This window comes from Crotalus tigris, unplaced genomic scaffold (genome assembly GCF_016545835.1).
Source record: "Crotalus tigris isolate CLP2741 ecotype Arizona unplaced genomic scaffold, ASM1654583v1 scf7180000021296.432647, whole genome shotgun sequence".
Taxonomy (NCBI): domain Eukaryota; kingdom Metazoa; phylum Chordata; class Lepidosauria; order Squamata; family Viperidae; genus Crotalus; species Crotalus tigris.
Genome location: NW_024098441.1, coordinates 383,815 through 406,500, shown reverse-complemented (window position 1 = coordinate 406,500; position 22,686 = coordinate 383,815). Strand labels below are relative to the sequence as shown.

Below are 22,686 nucleotides of genomic sequence, written 5' to 3'. Positions count from 1 at the left end.
GGATGTTGACGACAGTAGCTTGCCCTGCCAGTGATGGTGGTTTTCCTTTTGGCAATAAGACATCTGCAAGCTAACAAGCTCAGAGACCACCAAGGACACCATGATGACTAATTTCTCCTGTACAAACCTCACTTAGCAACAGAGAAGATGACATTTGTCCCTTAATCTGTCCAGTAATACCGTTAAGAGAAACAAAGAAAGGAAGGGATGTTTTGTCTGCAGAAAAGGGCCTGGGACACTCATTTCTTTATTGAACAATGCAGGGGGCAGATTCTATAAGCATTTGAAGTTCTGTAACACAGAGGAGACAAAATTTTAATCTAATTCCAGAGAGTTGATCATAAAGCCTCCTTTCTCGGGGTCTGCTGGAAGAGATTTTGAAGAGACCTTTCAAGTCTTGTGAATACGCAGAAAGGTTGAAGCCAGACAGATTTCAAAAGGAATGTATCTTCATAGGGTAGGCACTAGTCACACAGAAGACAAATATTTAGGCCTTCCAAAAGACACTGTTGATAGGTGGGAGCTGGAGTGAACCCACTCTGCCAAATTTTACAGGTGATGCAAAAACAAACAAAGAAAGCTGGTCTCTTAAGTGTCCAGTGTTAAGCCATGAAGACCTTTACTGGTGACAACCAGCATTGGGAATTATATTTGCAAGCCCACTGGTAACTAGTGCAATTTACAAAGTAGAAGTGTCACATGGACAAAATGAAAATTGCTCACAACTACGTAGGCAGCTCCATTCTGGATCAACTGTAGTTCTGAATATTCTTCAAGGGTAAGCTCCATGTGTGATGCCTTTTGTATCTTGGAAAAAACATAGCGCTAAAGTTTTTTTTTTATTTCCATTGCTCCAAATAATCCTTTTAAACCCCGTCTATAACCTCAAGAACACATGCTAATCAATATCAATACCAGCATTGTTCAATCTTCTAATGAACCTCACAACTTATAGAAAGACATAAAGCTATTTATCCATCCATCCATCCATCCATCCATCCATCCATCCATCCATCCATCCATTAAATTGGCTTTAATTTTCATTTAATAATTTCAAAAATAACTCATGTTTGCAAACAAAGGATGAAACAGGTTTCGGATTCACTTTTATGGGTTTTCTCAGTCTTACAGAAGATATAAACAGGGCTGAGTTTTGGTTCTCCTTCCAAATTATGATTACGATTTCACAAAACATTTCTAGAGAACACCCTCCCTTCCCATGACTATTGCAAAATGTTAAGGATGTTCCTCTTTTCTTTTCTGATGCTGAATAAATTCTGCGTGCTCACATCAAATGCAGACCAAACTGGATTCATCAAAGAAATCTAGCTTTCTGAACTGCTTCAGATTCTCAAAGAGATCTATTCTTGTGCATCACCACCAGGTATGTCCTTAGCAAAGAGAGAACTGTCATTATGGTAGCTGTTATATATATATATATATATAAATCTCAATTCAGAATAAGTCTCAGAAATTGCAAGGATTTGATAGTATGATTTCTTATGAAAGGTTATCCATCACAAATGACCAGTTATTTAAAAAAAAATCAGTTAAATAGTTGGGTAGAGTATTATAATAATTATAATAATAATAAAGTTGGAAGGGACATTGGAGGTCATCTAGTCCAACCCCCTGCTCAGGCAGGAAACTCTATGCCATTTCAGACAAATGGCTGACCAGTCTCTTCTTAAAAACTTCCAGTGTTGGAGCATTCACTACTTCTGGAAGCAGGTTGTTGGTAGAAAGGAAGAGGCTGAGAAGGGATCCTCCCTTAAACCTTCATAGGATTTATCTCATAGGTATGCAGAGTGTGCTTTAGTCTGACAAGATTCCTGTCTATTGGCAAACAACAATAAAGAAACTCTTCTGAGCAACTAGTTGTGTTGTTCTTGACTTCCTCCACTTGACAATTTGATAGTTAATTTAGGGGACTGGAGGCTAAAACATACAAGAAACGGTTGCTGGAATTGGGTATGTCTAGTTTAATGAAGAGAAGGACAAGGGGGGACATGATAGCAGTGTTCCAATATCTCAGGGGCTGCCCCAAAGAAGAGGGAGTCAAGCTATTCTCCAAGGCGCCTGGAGAATCAAGGAGAGAAGCAACCGAGAACTAAGGAGAAATTTTCTGACAGTTAGAACAATTAACCAGTGGAGCAACCTGTCTCCAGAAGTGGTGAATGCTCCAACAATGGAGGTTTTTAAGAAGAGACTGGACAGCCATTTGTCTGAAATAGTATAGGGTTTCCTGTCTGAGCAAGGGGTTGGACTAGATGACCTCCAAGATCCCTTCCAACTTTATTATTATTATTATGCTTAGTTATTCCCAGCAGATGGATCATGACTCTTCGAGACACTTTATCTACAAAAAAGAAATAAAATTTGAAAAAAGGACTATAAAAATTTTAAACTCAAAAAAACTTAAATGGCATTGGTGACATCTTTTGGCGATGTTTGGTTGTTATTGTTGTTAATTCCGAAGTCGTGTCCAACCCATCGCAACCCCATGGACAACGTTCCTCCAGGCCTTCCTGTCCTCTACCATCTTCTGGAGTCCATTTAAGTTCACACCTACTGCTTCGGTGACTCCATCCAGCCATCTCATTCTCTGTCGTCCCTTTCTTCTATTGCCCTCAATCTTTCCCAGCATTAGGCTCTTCTCCAGGGAGTCCTTCCTTCTCATTAGGTGGCTAAAGTATTTGAGTTTCAACTTCAGGATCTGGCCTTCTAAAGAGCAGTCGGGGTTGATCTCTTCTAGGACTGACCGGTTTGAACGCCTTGCAGTCCAAGGGATTCGCAGGAGTCTTCTCCAGCAACATAGTTCAAAGGCCTCAATTCTTTGGCACTCAGCCTTTCTTAGGGTCCAACTTTCACAGCCATACATTGCAACTGGGAAAACCATGGCCTGGACTATACGCACTTTTGTTGGCAGGGTGATGTCTCTGCTTTTTAGAATGCTGTTTAGATTTGCCATAGCTTTCCTCCACAGGAGCAAGCGTCTTTTAATTTCTTGGCTGCAGTCCCCATCTGAGGTGATCTTTGAGCCCAGAAAAATAAAATCTGTCACTACCTCCATTTCTTCCCCATCTATTTGCCAGGAATTGAGAGGGCCGGATGCCATGATTTTGGGTTTCTTAATGTTGAGTTTCAAGCCAACTTTTGCACTCTCCTTCTTCACCCACATCAAGAGGCTCTTTAGTTCCTCTTCACTTTCTGCCATTAAAGTGGTATCATCTGCATATCTTAGGTTGTTGATATTTCTCCTGGCAATCTTAATTCCAATTTTTGATTCATCTAGCCCTGCCTTTCTCATGATGTGCTCTGCATATAAGTTAAATAGGCAGGGCGACAGTATACAGCCTTGCCGGACTCCTTTTCCAATTTTGAACCAATCAGTGGTTCCGTGTCCAGTTCTCACTGTTGCTTCTTGACCCACATATAGGTTTCTCAAGAGACAAATAAGATGGTTTGGTATTCCCATCTCTTTAAGAACTTGCCACAATTTGTTGTGATCCACACAATCAAAGGCTTTAACATAGTCAATGAAGCAGAGGTAGATGTTTTTCTGGAACTCCCTAGCTTTCTCCATGATCCAGCGTATGTTTGATCTCTAGTTCCTCTGCCTCTTCGAAATCCTGCCTGTACTTCCGGTAGTTCTCGATCCACATACTGCTGGAGTCTAGCTTGTAGGGCTTTAAGCATAACTTTACTAGCATGTGAAATGAGTGCAATGGTGCGATAGTTTGAACATTCTTTGGCATTGCCTTTCTTTGGAATTGGAATATAAACTGATCTTTTCCAATCCTGTGGCCACTGTTGAGTTTTCCAAATTTGCTGGCAAATTGAGTGTAGCACTTTTACTACATCGTCTTTTAAGATTTTGAATAGCTCAGCTGGAATACTGTCACCTCCACTAGCTTTGTTGTTGCTCAGATTTTCTAAGGCCCATTTCACTTCACATTCTAGGATGTCTGGTTTGAGGTCAGTGACCATCTCATTGTGGTTATCTGGGATGTTAAGCTCATTCTTGTATATTTCTTCTGTGTAGTTTTGCCATCTCTTCTTAATCTCTTCTGCCTCTGTTAGGTCTCTGTCATTTTGGTCCTTTATCATGCCCATCTTTGCATGAAATGTTCCCTTCATATCTCCAATTTTCTTGAAGAGATCTCTGGTCCTCCCTGTTCTGTTGTTTTCTTCTATTTCTTTGCACTGTTCATTTAAGAAGGCATTTTTATCTCTTCTAGCTACTCTCTGGAATTCTGCATTCAATTGGGTGTATCTTTCTTTTTCTCCTTTGCCTTTCGCTTCCCTTCTTTCCTCAGCTATTTGCAAAGCTTCCTCAGACAGCCATTTTGCTTTCTTGCATTTTTTTTTCTTTGGGATGGTTTTAGTTGCTACCTCTTGTACAATGTTGCGAACTTCCATCCATAGTTCGTCAGGCACTCTGTCTATCAGATCCAGTTCCTTAAATCTATTTGTCACCTCTACTGTATATTCATCAGGAATATGATTTAGTTCATACATGAGTGGCCTAGTGCTTTTCCCTACTTTTTTCAATTTAAGCCTAAATTTTGCAACGAGAAGCTCATGATCTGAGCCACAGTCAGCTCCTGTTCTTGTTTTTACTGACTGTATAGAGCTTCTCCATCTTTGGCTGCAGAGCACATAGTCAATCTGATTTCTATGTTGACCGTCTGGTGATGTCCATGTATAGAGCCGTCTCTTGGGTTGTTGGAAAAGAGTGTTTGTTATGACCATCGTATTCTCTTGACAAAATTCTATCAGCCTGTGTCCTGCTTCATTTTGTACTCCAAGGCCAAACTTGCCTGTTATTCCGGTTATCTTTTGGCTTCCTACCTTAGCATTCCAATCCCCCATGATGATAAGGACATCATTTTTTGGTGTTAATTCTATAAGGTGCTGTAGGGCTTCATATAACCGGTCAATTTCATCCTCTTCAGCACCAGTGGTTGGGGCATAGATTTGGATTATTGTGATATTGAATGGTTTGCCTTGGATTCGAATTGAGATCATTCTGTCATTTTGGGGATTTTATCCCAGTATTGCTTTTCCTATTCTTTTATTGACTATGAAGGCTACTCCATTTCTTCTGAGGGATTCTTGCCCACAGTAGTATACCTGATGGTCATCTGAGTTAAATTCACCCATTCCTGTCCATTTTAGTTCGCTGATTCCTAAGATGTCAATGTTCAGTCTTGTCATCTCTTTTTTGACTACGTCTAGCTTGCCTTGATTCATGGATCTTACATTCCAGGTTCCTATGGAGAAAAAATCTTTACAGCATCGGACTTTCCTTTCACCACCAGATATATCCACAGCTGAGCGTCCTTTCGGCTTTGGCCCAGTCGCTTCATTCTTTCTGGCGCTACTAGTACTAGCCCTCTGCTCTTCCCCAGTAGCATATTGGACACCTTCCGACCTGAGGGGCTCATCTTCCAGCGTCATATCTTTTTGCTTTTAGTACTGTCCATGGGGTTTTCATGGCAAAGATACTGGAGTGGTTTGCCATTTCCTTCTCCAGTGGATCACATTTTGTCAGAACTCTCTGCTATGACCTGTCCATCTTGGGTGGCCCTGCATGGCATAGCTTATAGCTTTGTTGAGTTACACAAGCCCCTTCGCCACGACAAGGCAGTAATCCATAAAGGGGGGCGATGTTTGGTACTACAACTTATTTCCTAAAAGAGACTTGCCTGGAAGCCCAGATCTTATATAACACTTTTCTGACCTCAGCACCACCTGTGAGAGACTTAGCTGTAAGAGAACAGCTAGGCAGCATAACTGGCCTACTTGAACTGTGAATATAAACTGCTTTCCTATCTCTTTATTTGAGGAATATTGGTCACTATATGAGATGTTGAAATACCTTGGATTATAAAATCTTGCTTGATAAACAACTTTTACTAGAAAGACTATTTATACACACGTGAAAGAGATGGACGAAGACCAGGAAAAGATTCTTTCCATGTTGAAAGCAATACATGAAACCATTCTTTTAGCTTGTGATAAAATTAGACAATATAAAAGATCAAGATGCCAGCTAAGATACACAAACCCAAACTTTGACTGCAACCAAAGAACCAACAATGCAGAAAACAACAGAAGAAGTGGGACAATCAAATATTAAGACAGAGGACTCAATTGATCAACAAATACAGCTGATGGAAAATCCAGAAAAGGAAGTGACAACACTTAAATGGAAATGGCTTTCTATATAAATCAGAAGAAATTTGAGAAAGAAGAACAGATTGAATGGAAGACAAACATACCAGGGCAAGCATGGGGAATTGGAATAGCAGGGAGACAATCTAACAAATACAAATGGGCTAGTCCTTCCCCAAAAAATGGCAATTAAATGGTCTCCTTTATTTCACATAACATATATAATAATAGAGGGAGATCTATTTGATGATCTAAAAGCACTGATATGGAAGCCTAGTTGGCAAAGGAAGAGAGCCAGAATAAGGTTGAAGAAAATTGGGGTTTTGACTTATTAGAGGGGATTTCATATTATTAATTAGAGGGTTAAAGGGAGAAGTTGTGATAATGGGAATTCTGGTCATTAGATTTAAAATACTTGGAAATTAATTGAAAATAAGGTTTTTATTTGTTTAATACTTAAAAATTAGACCTAAAAGGAAAAAGAAAATTAATTATTATGAATATGTTTGATTTATTGTTTAACCCAGATAATATACATAATGGTTTTGATTTATTAAAGGGGATATTGTACTGTTAAGTAGATGATTTAATATGGTAGGAAATAGATAACTTTTAGGAAATAGAACAAGATTATATTCAAATAGATAAAATGTGTATTTTGGATACTAGATTTTGTTATGAATTGAGATAAGGGAAATTTTGGTTATCTAAGGCTTGAAAATTATAAATATCAAAGGTCAAATTGGAATATTGATGAGAAACTAAAAATTGGCTAAACATTAATAACAGGATATGGATTGTCTATGAAGATTGAATGTAGTTAAAGTATGTATAAGCTAAAAATTTATTGATAAATGTAATAATAATGTTTTTATTGATTAACCCAGTCACCATGTTGCTTTTTAAATCTAAATGTAAAATTGGAAAATTAATAAAATAGGGGAGACAGGATAGCAGTATTTCAGTATTTGAGGGGCTGCCACAAAGAAGAGGGGGCCAAATTATTTTCCAAAGCACCTGAAGGCAGGAGAAGAAACCATGGTTGGAAACTGAACAAAAAGAGAAGCAACCTGAAATTAAGAAGAAACTTCCTAACATTGAGGACAATTAACCAGTGGAACAGCTTGCCTTTAGAAATCATGGATGTTCCATCACTGGAGGTTTTTAAGAAGAGACTAGACATTCACCTGTCTGAGATGGTATAGGTTCTCCTGCTTGAGCAGGGGGCTGGACTAGAAGACCTCCAGGGTCCCTTCCAGCTCTATTCCATTCTAGTTTGGCTTTAGACTAGATTTTCAGGCTGCAGATATATGCTGCAACCACATACAACTATATATTTCAGCAAGCATGATAATAACAGGGTATAGATATGAAGCAGCCATGACTGAAAACAGAAGCCATACTTCTATTAGAACAGAAGACGCATACACACACACACACACATACACACAGAGAGAGAGAGAGAGAGAGAGAGAGACTCTGCAGACTTTCCCAGAAAGCAAAAAAAGAAGTTGTGTCATATGCATCTCTGAGTTTTGCAACTGAAAGTGTGATTGCACACAAGATGCAAAGGAAGTGATTAAAGATATGATGCTATCGTAAGGCAATAGGAGTTTTAAGGTCATGAACTGAGATTCGTTTCACACAGCTATTTATGGTGCAAGAAATGAATAGAGTTTGGAACAGATATAAAATAAGGCTATTTCCTAAATTGTCCTTACAAGGAGCCTTTTTAGAAGGGAGATGATAACCAAAAAATAAAAATAAAAAAATAACCACATGGATGAAATAATGGCATATGTTGATTTTTAAATGTTTCAACATTTTGAAACATTTAAATTGGATTTTAAAAAATGTACAGATCAAGAAATGGAAGAATGATTATTGCAAAGGTTTATAAATTGTTATTGCAATGTAATTTTGAAGATGAACATTGGTACAATCGGCACCATTATTTTTTAACCTGTAAAAATACTTTTTAAAAAAAAACACTTTACAGGGAGGTTTCAGGGAGCTCATACGTGTAAACCAGTGATGAGCACAGGTAATCCTCCATTTACGACCACGATTTTGTTGCTAAATGAAAACATTTGTTAAGTGAGTTTTGCTCCATTTTACGACTTTTCTTCCCACCGTTGTTAAGTGAATCAGTGCGGCTGTTAAGTTAGTAATGCAATTGTGAAGCGAATCTGACTTCCCCATTGACTTTGCTTGTCACATGACCCGGAGAGACTAGCACCGTCAAAAAAGATGAATCAGTTGCCGAGCTTCTGCATTTTGATCACGTAACCCTGAGGATTGCTGCAATGGTCGTAAGTGTGAAAAAAATGGTCCTAAGTCACATATTCCAGTGGTGTTGCACCTTTGAACGGTCACTAAAGAAACCGTTGTTAAGTCGAAAACCTTCTTTTTCTATGTCGTCTCTAAAATCAATTTCATCCAAAAGCATTTGTTAAGTTATCAGCTTATGCCCTCCAAAATCTCCATTCTAAAAAAAAGTCTTCTTGTAGTAAAACCTCTAAGGGCAATTTAGGAAATAACCTTTTTTTGTAACTATTCCAAACTCTATGTCATGCTTCCAACAAATGAAACTCTTCAAAGAACTTCGAGGCATTGTTTATCTTAAAGAATCTTTATTCGAGTAGTATAGCATCGGCACGTACATGGTCGAAGCCGAAATCTGAATTCCCCTACCCTGAACACATAGTATCAAAATACAATTCCATCCTCTAAGTAACAGTCATACATCACACATTCTCCAATTAGCTTGAAATGCAGGTTTTCCCTCCAGTTCTCCAGCCCGCCAATTCTTATCGTCTCTTATTTCAATAACCTTGGTTCACACACTAGGTTCAGTATTGTTATGTCTTGGTAAACTCCCATGCACATTTCTCCTCCTCCTCCCCCCAGTATCACCTAATTCTAACTCTAACTCTAAAACATAAGAAGTGATGGGAGCTGGACACCCCCTCCCCACTCCAATGAGGGAATGATCTGGAAAAACCCCCAAACAAACTGACCTGAGTCAACAGCAGCCTAAGTCTAAAACGGCACACACTTGACACACACAATGAGGAACCAGTTAGCAACAATCAGGATTAACAAATACACAACAATAAAGATAATTAACACCTTTTAGGCAAGAAATTTAACCAACAATAGTCACTGACCAGCAAATCAGGAAAGTGAGATTCCTCTTTCCGGTAGCTGGCTTCACGATCTATTTCTTCCACGCCGCACCGTCAAGAGGAATCCCAGCTGGAAGGACCGAATGGGGGAGTTCCTCCCAACAGGAGGAACAGCGGGTGGACAGAGATCGACCCCTAGGCGCCTCGATCATGGGGTGCCTCAGGGCTCGGTCCTGTCCCCCCTCCTTTTTAACATCTACATGAAACCGCTGGGTGAGATCATTCGGCGACATGGGGTGAGGTATCATCAGTACGCGGATGATACCCAAGTATATATCTCCACCCGTGTCCTTTCAGTGAAGCAGTCGACGTGATGTGCCGGTGCCTGGAAGATGTGAGGGTCTGGATGGGGGTGAACAGGCTTAGACTCAACCTGACAAGACCGAGTGGCTCTGGGTCTTGCCTCCCAAAGGCCAACTGGATGGTCCATCTTAGTCCTGGGGGGGGCAAATTTACCTCCCTCAGTGCAGGCACGCAACTTGGGTGTCCTCCTGGACTCACAGCTAAATTTGGAACAACATCTATCGGCTGTGGCCAGGGGGACCTTTGCACAGGTTCGCCTAGTGCACCAGTTGCAGCCTTATTTGGACCGGGAGGCTTTACTCACAGTCACTCATGCCCTTGTCACCTCAAGACTGGATTACTGTAACGCGCTCTACATGGGGCTACCCTTGAAGGGCGTTCGGAGGCTGCAGTTGGTTCAGAACGCAGCCGCGAGAGCGATTGTGGGCGCGCCAAGGTACGCCCACGTGTCACCTATCCTCCATGAGCTGCACTGGCTTCCTGTGGGTCTCCGGACGCAATTCAAGGTGTTGGTTATCACCTTTAAAGCCCTTCATGGCATAGGGCCAGGTTACTTACAGGACCGCATTCTGCCGCACAGTTCCCAGAGACCGGTGAGGTCCCATAGATTGGGCCTCCTTCAGGTCCCGTCGGCCAGACAATGTCGGCTGGCGGGCCCTCGGGGAAGGGCCTTTTCTGTGGTGACTCTGACCTGGTGGAATCAACTTCCCCCCGAGGTTCGAACTACTCCCACCCTGCCGGCCTTTAAGAAAGCCGTTAAGACTCTCCTGTTCCGGCAGGCCTGGGGCTGATGTCCCCCGGGGGGGGCGGGATATGATCGGACTCGCGGTATGACTGTATTATTTTATGGTTTTATGATTGTTTTAACTCTGTACGCCGCCCTGAGTGCTTTGGGATTGGGCGGCATATAAATAAAATTAAATAAATAAATAAATAAATAAACAGAAGGAAAATGGTTGCATCTCCATATGTTGTCAAAGCAAAAATATCCGATGTTAACAGCGTTGACACTCTAAGTATGTCATGTCTAACAAGAGGATTCCTAAACACTAGACTAATTTTTCATTTCTTGTACCATAAATAACCGTGTGAATCGAATCTCAGTCCCATGATCTTAAAACTCCTAATGGCTATCTTCAGTGCTCTTTTTTTAAAAAAAAAAAAAAAAAAAAAAGGTGCCGGAACTCACACATGTCATACAACCCGCCTTGCCTACCCTACAAGTTTCGTCCCAAAAAGGTGCTGGAACTCCGTTCTGGGTGTTCTATGATAAAAAAAGCCTGATTATCTTTAATCGCTTCCTTTGCATCTTGCGTGCAATTCCACTTTAATCTGCCAAAGTCAGAGACTCATATTATACAAGTTCTTTTTCTCTTTCTGAGAAAGTCTACAGATTGGTTCAGCTCAATTCCTCTTTTGCTGAAGAAGAAACTAATACATCAAGTGGAGACCAACGGGAATGTTATCCTTAGATTCTGAACAAGATCTGCTGGTCTCTTCTGGAGATTCTTCCTATCCACACCAGGTATGTCAGTAGTAAAAGCCAAATTTCTGTTGTGGTAATTGTTACTTACAGCGTATCCTGGCATTCAGGATAGGACTTGGAGTCCATCAGGATGGGATCAGCAAGTCCTACAGGATCCTCTGGCAAATAACAGAACTCAATTTAACAGCAATTTTTTTTTCCAGGATAGTGAGACACCAATGTTCTGATCTCTAATTCCAATAAATCTTAATAGATATATATTATGAAGTCTATTCTCATGCTCTTAATTGTTAGCTGCTACCTTTTAAAAGATTTTCTCTCACTTTTTAAAATGTCTTTCCTTAGTTATTGTATTGTCTTGCTGGTGCTTTGATGGGAAAAGGGAAATTTCACAATAAAGATTAGTATTAGTGTTTAGTATTAGTATGCTAATATTAGTATTAGAATTCATAGTTTGGGTATGTTGTTTGAACTACCTCACTGATATTAATCTTGCCAATCAATGACACCCATCTTTGAAGAACAATGGAAAACTCATCAAGTTGGTGAAAGCCCTTAATTTTTTTTTTTTCAAGAGCTACAGCTGACAGAATTTTTAATAGTTATTGCATTTGAAAGCTGGTCTTTTAATCCTGTTCAGGCTTGGACTCTAAATATAGTCTGATTACTTCATAGACTGATTTTCAATTTGGTATTTCTTGTTTCTCCTTCCAAGTTATGATTCAGTTTTTCAGCATATCCTTTCCACAGAATTTGTAGAAACGCTTTCTCATTCTGTAAAGTCAGTTCCTCTTTTCTTTGATGGGAAAATTTGTTCCCTTTGCTGAATAAATTCTGCTTTTCCCACACAGCTACATCAAATACAGTCCCAAGTGGATTCCTCAAAGTAACCTAACTTTCTGGACCTCCTGGGATTCTCAAAGAGATCTCTTGATTCTCACCAAGAATTTTTATACTGTATGTCAGTGTTTCCCAAACTTGACAATTTTAAGGCATGTGGACTTCAACTCCCAGAATTCCACAGCCAGCGTTGCTGGCTGTGGAATTCTGGGAATTGAAGTCCTCATGCCTTAAAATTGTCAAGTTTGGGAAACACTGCTGTATGTGATTGCCAGGTATACCCTTAGCAAAGAATTTGTTAGAGGAAAATAACTTTCTGCTAGTTCACGATGACTCCCAGGAACTGACTTGTTTGGAGACCGTGTGGAGGTTTCTGATGTATCCTCTATAGAGAGCCTTAGAGCATTTACAACTTGTACCTCTAAATTATAAGCAGAGGGCCAATCCTCTTTAATGGGGGTTCAGGCTTGACCAAGTGTCCCACAGCCCTTATCAAGTCTAATCTGGAGTGACCCACAATTCTGCTTTTGCTATTCTACACAGAGGGATAGAATCAAGATCACATGAAGTGTTAATACCACTTTACAATGCCTTGGTAAGGCCATACTTGGAATACTGCATGCAATTTTGATCGCCACAATGTAAAAATGATGTTGACACTCTAGAAAGATTACAGAGAAGAGCAATAAAGATGATTAGGGTACTGGAGGCTAAAGCATATAAGGAACAGTTGCTGGAATTGGGCATGTTTAATGAAGAGAAGGATGAGGGGGGACATGATAGCTGTGTTCCAATATCCCAGGGGCTGCCACAAAGAAAAGGGAGTCAAGCTATTCTCCAGAGCACCCAAAGGCAGGACAAGAAGCAACGGATGGAAACTAATCAAGGAGAGAAGCAACCTAGAACTAAGGAGGAATTTCCTGACAGTGAGAACAATTAACCAGTGGAACAACCTGCCTCCAGAAGCCTCTTCCTTTCTACCAACAACCTGCTTCCAGAAGTAGTGAATGCTCTAACACTGGAAGTTTTTAAGAAGAGACTGGACAGCCATTTGTCTGAAATGGTATAGGGTTTCCTGCCTGAGCAGGGGGTTGGATTAGATGACCTCTAAAGTCCCTTCCAACTCTGTTATTCTGTTATCCTGCTACACTGGTTTTGTATGGCTAGCGAGCCAACAATGACTGAATTTCCCAATAACACAATTCATTATGCCATTTGGACAATCAGAAGCACAGTTGAGTTTACTCTTTGTATTTCTCCTTGAACTGCAGTGTCCTGGACTGTCCTCCTTAACCACTGATCTGAATTTATCCAAACGGACAAAGAACAAATTTTGCAGAATGAGAGATGAATTTCTTTCCTTCAAAGGTAGGAACAGCACGTAAACTACACCATCTCACTTTCCTTTGTGAGGACTACTGATGAATCAGAACCTCACGTGTTCATAATACCTCATCACCTTATTCCAAAATTTTAAACTCTTCTACCAGATCATCGTTCCCCCAATTCCTGGGGTCAGGAGGGGGGCATCAGCATTTTAAAAACATTAAATGGATACATTCACAAAGTGGCTTCTGAGGGACACATTCATAAAGTACGTCTTATGGCAGGAATGTCAAACTCAATTTCATTGAGGGCCACGTCAGCATTGCGGTTGCCTTCGGGGGCCGGGTGGGTGTGGCCAGGGTGGGTGCGGCCTACTGGGTGGGTATGGATGGAATGGGTGTGGCCTACTGGATGGGCATGGATGGAGTGGGTGCAGCCTACTGGGTGGGCATGGATGGACTGGGTGTGGCCTACTGGGTGGGCATGGCCAGTTCTACATCGTTCGTGTCAAGGGTGCCTGTGGGGGCCTGGGCAGGATTGGGACAGATCTGAGGGTCTCTGGTGAAGGGGGTGGGACCGAGGCAAGCGCCAAGGCATGGTCCATTTCTTCATTCCTCACAAAGGGTGACACCTCCCCAGCATGCACCTGGGGGGGCAATGCAGCAGGGGCTGGTTCCTCGCTGTTTCTAGACAGCCTTGTGGAACTAAGACTGAATCCGTTTCAGCATAGATGGCCACTACAAAATTGTACATTGGCTCCCGGCCAGCCTGGGCCAGGGCCAAGGCAGTGGGGGCCGTTCCCTCACTGTTTCCAGGATGGCTTCGTGGGCCACATGAAACCACTTTGCGGGCCGCATCCGGCCCGCGGGCCTTGTGTTTGACATGTCTGACTTACGGAGAATTTAAGAATATGTACCTGCCACATCCTGCAGGCAACAACATCCCAGAAAGACACAAGGGATGCAGTCACCCTCTGTGTTATTCAAGAGGCACAGAAGCATTTCTGAAAATAAAGGAAAAAAGAAGGGTGGGAAAAATATTTTCCTTTTCATAATGAACATTTTTGAATTAATTATCAGATTAAATAATTCTGGGGCAGCTTAGAGAGGAAGTAATAACCGAGTGTTGGCTAATGATTATGTATATATATAGACTGCCTTCAAAAAGACGCAAATCTGTATGGAATAATTTTCTAAAATTCTAATTTTCTAAAACACATTTGGATTTTTGCTGCCTGCTTTTATGGATCATAATCCTGACTTAACTATAATTTCTTCCATAGATGATGAGGACTATAGTGGAAGTGGTGACATCTATAATAGTGGATATGAACACCAAGATAAGTAAGTATATTATGGTACAAAATATTTTCTTTGCAGAATGGAGTTAATCTTCCAATTATTTCATAATATTCTAAAAGAAAAAAAATGTTTAGGTGTGTGTCATGTGTTTCGCTTTGAGAGCGGGCAACTAAATTTCATTTTTGATATGTGCTGTTGTGCCCACAGTAAAAAAATGACAATAAAGGTTATCTTATCTTATCTTATCTTATCTTATCTTATCTTATTTTATCTTATCTTATCTTATCTTATCTTAACTTATCTTATCTTATCTTCCCTGCTCTGTCCATTGCAGCTGCTGAAAAGGGAGCCCCTTGTAAAGGACGGAAATTGCTCAATTCAGGAATAGCCAACACCGCACAATAATAATAATAATAATAATAATAATAATAATAATAATAATAATAATACCCCCAGTAAGGCACTACCCCCCCAGTAAGGCACTACCTTGACCCCCAGTAAGGCACTACCTTGACGTGGTTGTGGGGCTTGTGTACTCTGAGGAAGATGAGAGCTATGCCAGAGGTTCAACCATACTGGACAGGTCTCATCAGAGGAGTCAGACAAAGAGTGTCTCTCCCATAAAAAATATGGTGAGACGTAAATTTCAGAATGCCATACCGGCTCGGACGTCGCCCGGGTTAACAAGGTCCGCGCTAGATATGGAGTTCCTGGATATCTGGTGAAAAATGGGTTACAGGACTCAGGACTGTTGGCTGAGCAACCAGGGCCAGCAGCTGCAGAACTACTGGAAGAAAAGGTGTTTACCCGTCGCAGATACACAGTGATGGAAAACAAAGAAATAATGATCTGTTACTACAGATCAAGTCCAACAAGAAGAGGATATCTAAAACGAATGCACCAGTTCTGGAAAGAACAACATCCAGAATCAGAAATAACAGAACAGAGACTAGCAGATCAACGCCGATTTATAACACGAAATAAAGTATTCACAGAAACAGAATTGGACGAACTGCAAAGGTTTACCCAGGGCAAAGAAATCAAAGCCTTACCAGAAGTAATTCAGAATGTAGAGGCAAACCAGGGGGAGTTGGCAGTGAAGGAATCCAGCAGAGATATACAACTGTTCTCATTTGGAAACCAGGCACCTCTTCCTCAGGAAGAACAAAACCCTCTAACTAAAGAAATAAAAGAATTGAAACAAAGAATAACTGAGCATCTAGAACAGCACAAAAACAACAGAATAAGGCTACCTGCATTGAAGCTTGTTCCAAAGAAACAGCTAGCACAAGCATTAAAAGATGCAAATACTGCAATATCAAGTATAAGCACCAATTCACTGCAAGAAACAAACCAACTAATGTACAGCACAGCTGCAGTTATAACAGAATACCTGGGATGCAAAATCAACAAAAAGAAAAACAAACAAACAGTGCACCAGAAAAATGGAAGGTTAGACTAGAAAATAAGATCAGCAAGTTAAGATCACATGCAAGCAAGCTAGAACAGATGAAAGAAAAGAAGCTGAAGAACAAGAAGACCAAAGAATACCTAATCAAGAAATACCACTTAGAAACAAGGAAGATCAAGGAAGCACTGGAAATAATAAAGCAACAAATAACAGCTATAGCCAGGAAAATCAGTAGATATGAAGCTCGAATTGCAAACTATAGGCAAAACCTCCAATTTCAATCCAATCAGAAACGTTTCTACCAATCCATCAATGGAGAAACTGCAAGGAATCAGTTAGTACCTGACAAGGAAGAAACAGTGCAATTCTGGAAGCAGATATGGGATAACCCAAAGAAATACAACAAGGATGCGGCTTGGTTAAAAGAGGTGGATGCAAATAAAACAGAAGTTGAAATGAAAGAACTAGTAATAACAACAAAAATGGTAGAAAAAAGAGCAAGGAAAATCAAAAATTGGTCAGCACCAGGTGAAGATGAACTGCATGGGTTTTGGTTGAAACATCTAACTGTTATACACCCACTCATTGCCAAGCAGTTCAACAATATACTACAAGGAGGAGAAATTGAAAAGTGGCTAACAACTGGGAAAACCTACCTAATAATGAAAAATCCAGCAAAAGGGGCAACACCAGGTAACTACAGGCCAATTACCTGCTTACCAACAACTTTCAAATTACTAACTGGTGTGGTAGCTGATGCAGTACAACAGCATCTAGTTGAAAACAATCTCTTTCCACCTGAGCAGAAAGGAAACCGCCCCAATAGCAGAGGAACAAAAGATCAACTCCTAATAGACAAAATGATCTTGGAAAACTGCAAGAGAAGGAAGACCAACCTGAATGTGGCATGGATTGACTACAAAAAGGCATTTGACTCTCTGCCACATGATTGGATAATCAAGTGCCTAGAAATAACAGGAGTCAGTAGAAACATCAGAAAATTTGTGCAAAGATCGATGGCACAATGGAAGACACAGTTGCAGATCAATGGTGAGAGAGCTGGGAGAGGTTAATATCAAGAGAGGAATATTTCAAGGAGATTCATTATCACCATTACTATTTGTTATTGCACTGTTTCCTCTGTCAACAATACTGAATAACTCAGGACATGGTTATCAAACATCAAAAACATCTGCTAGACTATCCCACCTCCTTTACATGGATGATCTGAAGCTGTATGGAAAAACATCATCTGAAATAGAATCGCTGCTCAACACTGTCCGTATATATAGCCAAGATATTGTAATGGAGTTTGGCTTGGACAAATGTGCCACACTTACTATCAAACAAGGAAAATAGTGAAAACTGAAGGAATCAAGATGCCCCACGAAAATAACATTAAGAGTCTGGATGAGGAAGAGTACTACAAATACTTGGGTATCCTTCAAGCTGACAACATCAAGCACACTGAAGTCAAGAAAAAGATTAGAGGTGAATACATCAAGAGAGTGAAGAAGATCTTAAAATCCAAACTCAATGGAGGAAATACCATAAAGGCAATCAAACCTGGGCAATCCCAGTCATTAGGTACACAGCTGGAATAGTGGACTGGACTCAAGCAGAACTAAAAGCAATGGATAGGCAGACCAGAAAAATAATGACAATGAATCATGCCCTTCATCCACGCAGTGACATTGATAGACTTTATCTACCAAGGCAAATAGGTGGGCGTGGAATGCTACAAGTACATCAGATGGTTGAAGAAGAAAAAATGGCTTTGGAAGAATATCTGAAGAACAATGATGAAGATGCACTGAAATTAGTATATCAGGAAGGCTTACTAACTACTGGAGAGACCAAACTGGCCTACAAGAAAGACCAAATGAAGAACAGAATAGAGGCATGGGAAGACAAAGCACTACATGGCCAATACATTAAAAAAATAGCTGGGAAAGCAGATAATAATAAAACCTGGCAATGGCTAAGAGCAGGAAAATTGAAGAAAGAGACCGAGGGACTAATTCTGGCTGCACAAGACCAAGCCTTAAGGACAAATGCATACAAAGTCAAAATTGAGAAGACAGCAACAGACAGTAAGTGCCGCCTATGCAAAGAAGCTGAAGAAACAGTGGACCACTTGGTAAGCTGTTGCAAGAAAATTGCACAGACTGATTACAAGCAGCGGCATGACAAAGTAGCAACAATGGTGCATTGGAAGATCTGCAAAAAATATCATTTGCCTGTAAGCAAAAACTGGTGGGATCATAAAATAGAGAAAGTCATAGAAAATGATAAAATTAAACTGCTCTGGGACTTCAGAATTCAAACAGACAAGCACCTGCAACATAACACCCCAGACTTAACAATTGTCGATAAGAAAGACAAAAAAGTCTGGATAGTGGACGTGGCAGTGCCTGGAGACAGCAGAATAGAAGAGAAAGAACTGGAGAAGATAACAAAATACAAAGACCTACAAATAGAAATAGAAAGACTGTGGCAAAAGCAAGCAAGGGTAGTACCAATAGTCATAGGCTCCTTGGGTGCAATCCCAAAACAACTGGAGCACCACTTGAACACCATTGGCATTGACAAATTTGCTATTAGTCAATTGCAAAAGGCGGCCTTATTAGGAACTGCTTCCATCCTGCGACGATACCTGTAATACCATCAAACATCCACATCTGCCTATCCCAGGTCCTGGGTAAGGACTCGATAGGTAGACAAAATGCCAAATCCAGTCTGAACATCTGGCTGACTGTGCGATGATCCACCATAATAATAATAATAATAATAAAGTTGGAAGGGACCTTGGAGGTCATCTAGTCCAACCCCCTGCTCAGGCAGGAAACTCTATGCCATTTCAGACAAATGGCTGTCCAGTCTCTTCTTAAAAACTTCCAGTGTTGGAGCATTTGCCGCTTCTGGAGGCAGGTTGTTCCACTGGTTAATTGTTCTAACTGTGAGGAAGTTTCTCCTTAGTTCTAGGTTGCTTCTCTCTTTGGTCAGTTTCCATCCATTGCTTCTTGTCCTACCTTCAGGCGCTTTGGAAAATGGTGTGACTCCCTCTTCTTTGTGGCAGCCCCTGAGATATTGGAACACAGCTATCATGTCCCCCCTCGTCCTTCTCTTCATTAAACCTGACATACCCAATTCCAGCAACTGTTCCTTATATGTTTTGGCCTCCAGTTTCCTGATCATCTTTGTTGCTCTTCTCTGTACTCTTTCTAGAGTCTCAACCTCTTTTTTACATCGTGGTGACCAAAACTGGATGCAGTATTCAAAATGTGGCCTTACCAGGGCATTGTAAAGTGGTATTAATACTTCACATGTTCTTGATTATATCCCTCTGTTAATGCAGCCCAGGACTGTGTTGGCCTTTTTGGCAGCTGCAGCACACGGCTGGCTCCTGTTTAAGTGATTGTCCACTAGGACTCCGAGGTCCCTCTCAGAGTTACTACTATTGAGCAAGGTACCCCCTATAGTACTATACCTGTACATTTGGTTTTTCTTGCCTAAATGTAGAGCTTTACGTTTTTCACCATTGAATTTCATTTTGTTAGATAGCGTCCAGTGTTCAAGTCTGTCCAGATCCTCCTGTATCCTAAGCCTGTCTTCTGGAGTATTGGCTATTCCTGCCAGCTTGGAGTCATCTGCAAGATAGATTCAGGATCCAAATGGATCGTGACAGACTTGAACACTGGACCCTATCCAACACAATGAAATACAATGTAGAGAAAAGTAAAGTTTTACACTTAGGCAGGAAAAAAAACAAATGTACAAGTATAGATTAGGTGAAACCTGGCTCAATAGTAGCAACTGTGAGTGGAATCTTGGACCTAATGAACAATCACTTAAATATGAGCCAGCAGTGTGCTGCAGCAGCCAAAAAAGCCAACAGAATCCTGGACTGCATTAACAGAGGAAAGAATCAAGATCACATGAAGTATTAGCACTGCTTTATAAACACTTAGTAAGACCACATCTGGAATACAGTATCCAGTTTTGGTCACCACATGATAAAAAAGAAGTTGAGACTTTGAAAAGAGAGCAAACAACAACTGAGGTGATTAAGGGCCTGGGGACTAAAACATATAAAGAACAGTTACAAGAATTGGGTATGGCTACTCTAGAGCAGTGGTTCTCAACCTTTCTAATGCCGTGACCCCATAATACAGTTCCCTATGTTGTGGTGACCCCCAAGTGGGTGTGGCCACCAATAAGAGGTAGTAGAACAGCTAAGGAAAAGGGAACAAAATGGTGGACAGCATGGTTTGGCGACCCCCATGAAATGGTCATTCGACCCCAAATGGGGTCCCGACCCACAGTTGAGAACTACTGGTCTAGAGAAAAGAAGGACTAGGGGCGACATGATAGCAGTGTTCCAATATTTGAGGGGCTGCCACAAAGAAGAGGGGGTCAACCTATTTTTTAAAGTACCAGAAGACAAAACTAAAAGCAATGGATGGAAACTAACCAAGGAGAGAAGCAGCCTAGAACTAAGGAGAAATTTCCTAACAGTGAGAACAATTAACCAGTTGTGGGTGCTCCATCACTGGAGGCTTTTAAAAAGAAACTGGACAGCCACTTGTCTGAAATATGTATAGGGTTAGGAGGTTGGACTAGAAGACCTCAAAATTCTTTCCAAATTGATTACTCTCTATCCTGTATTAACTGCTAACACTAGCACAATTCCTCTCGGTATCCGTTTCCCATTATGTGACCTACACACACTTGGGATCCCTTCATCTCCAAAGAATATAAATGCAGATATTAAATTGATTGTCCTCCCCACATACCCCTTGCGTTCTTCTTTCTAATTCTTTGTGTTGTCCTTTGTCGGTTCAGATAACTCATAACCCTACTCTGCCCTCAGCCAGGATGGCTAATAATGGAGAACAGAAGGAGTTCTACCGAAATACATTTTGAGGATTTTGGGGTGGGAAGTTTGGGTCACTACTAACTGCAGCAACTGTCCGAATTCAGGCATGTGTTGATTGTGTAAGTACACAAAATGTACGGGTATCTACATGTGTTTCTGTCTGCATGTATACACACTTTTGTTAGATGGACAGATTGTCTCTTGGTCTCTTTTTTGTTATCTGGATATCTGAGGAGGATGAAATTACTAGGAATATTCTTAAAACCTCTGCAAGCGATTCTCAAATGGTCAACCCTCCTTTCCAAACTACTAAAATTGGGGTTATCTAAATATCTAAAATTTTAGATATTTCTGCAAGGCGATCAAACCGGTCAGTCCTAGAAGAGATCAACCCCGACTGCTCTTTAGAAGGCCAGATCCTGAAGTTGAAACTCAAGTACTTTGGCCACCTAATGAGAAGGAAGGACTCACTGGAGAAGGGCCTAATGCTGGGAAAGATCGAGGGCAGTAGAAGAATGGGACGACAGAGAATGAGGTGGCTGGATGGAGTCACTGAAGCAGTAGGCGTGAGCTTCAATGGACTCCAGAAGATGGTAGAGGACAGGAAGGCCTGGAGGAATGTTGTCGATGGGGTCGCGATGGGTCGGACATGACTTCGCAACTAACAACAACAACAAAAATGTCAGAAATATTCTTTATATGATCAATCATTGGATGACAGTTTAACACAAAAACCTATTCAGCGAGTTGCCTGTTTGAGCAGTTGAGTTCAGGAGCTGAGACAGGGACTGATTCTCTTTTGGTCTCTTTCTGTTAACAGGTACGAGGGCTGGGCTAAATATTTTGGAACGGCGGGTGATGAATTAACACGAAACATTATCAATATCTTCATCGCCATGATCTGCACTCTAGGCCTGGTGGGCAATGGGGCGACAATTTATGTCCTGCTCTACTCCATTAAGAGGAATTCTTTTACCACTTACATCCTGAACCTTTCCATCGCTGATTTCGGGGTCCTCACCTCCCTTGTTATTGCCATTATATTTGTGACGGTTCTAACGCTGCAGAAAGAATTTGACCTTCTGTTTGTCTTTTTCTTGGTATTTTTCGAGTTCTTTTCCTTCGCCTATTCCGCCAGCCAGTTCCTCCTGACCGCCATCAGCCTGGATAGATGTGTGGCCGTCTTCTTCCCACTCTGGCATCGCTACCATCGTCCGCCGTATTTGCCCACCCTGGTTTGTGGCTTCATCTGGATCCTGTCCTTCCTGCTCTCTGCGGCGCACTTCATTCTGCACTGGAGCTGGAACTTTGAACGTTCCCCCTTCCTTTATCAGCTTGCTGTGAATGGTTTACTTTGTACGCCTCTCATGATTGTGTCCACCGTGACCCTCTGGATTCACATGAAGTGGTCTAAACGACAACGCAATCAAAGGAAGCTGCTCACCACCATTTTGCTGGTTCTTCTTTGCTTCCTCCTTTTTTCTCTCCCAATGAATGTCTTTTGTGTTGTTGACTATTTTGATTCCTATAATCTCCTGCTCATGACCATCGGGATGGGATGCGCCGCTCTTAACAGCAGCATCAACCCCCTCCTTTATTTCTTAGTCGGGAGGAAGCAGAGACAAAAGGACCAGCCCAGAACATCTTACAAGGTTGCTCTGGAAAATGTCTTCAGGGATGAGCAAGGAAGCCCAGAAGCCCAGGAAACTAAGACAGAAGACCAGTTGTGAAGAACCACTATCACTGTATAGTCATTTTTTTTAAAAAAAAAA

At 41.1% G+C, this 22,686-nt stretch overlaps 1 protein-coding gene across 2 annotated transcripts; it reads left to right on the top strand.

Moving 5' to 3' along the window:
- The first annotated feature begins 891 nt into the window (after nucleotides 1-891).
- LOC120320294 (mas-related G-protein coupled receptor member H-like) lies at nucleotides 892-22,686 on the top strand. Of its 2 annotated transcripts, XM_039369894.1 has the most exons (5): nucleotides 1,285-1,384; nucleotides 11,058-11,196; nucleotides 13,269-13,365; nucleotides 14,606-14,666; nucleotides 21,735-22,686. In XM_039369894.1, the coding sequence occupies exons 2-5, from the start codon at nucleotides 11,131-11,133 to the stop codon at nucleotides 22,642-22,644; spliced, it is 1,134 nt and encodes a 377-aa protein (XP_039225828.1). In that variant the 5' UTR covers nucleotides 1,285-1,384; nucleotides 11,058-11,130; the 3' UTR covers nucleotides 22,645-22,686. The 2 variants fall into 2 exon arrangements, with proteins under 2 accessions (XP_039225827.1, XP_039225828.1); XM_039369893.1 differs by lacking the exon at nucleotides 11,058-11,196 and having other exon boundaries at nucleotides 892-1,384.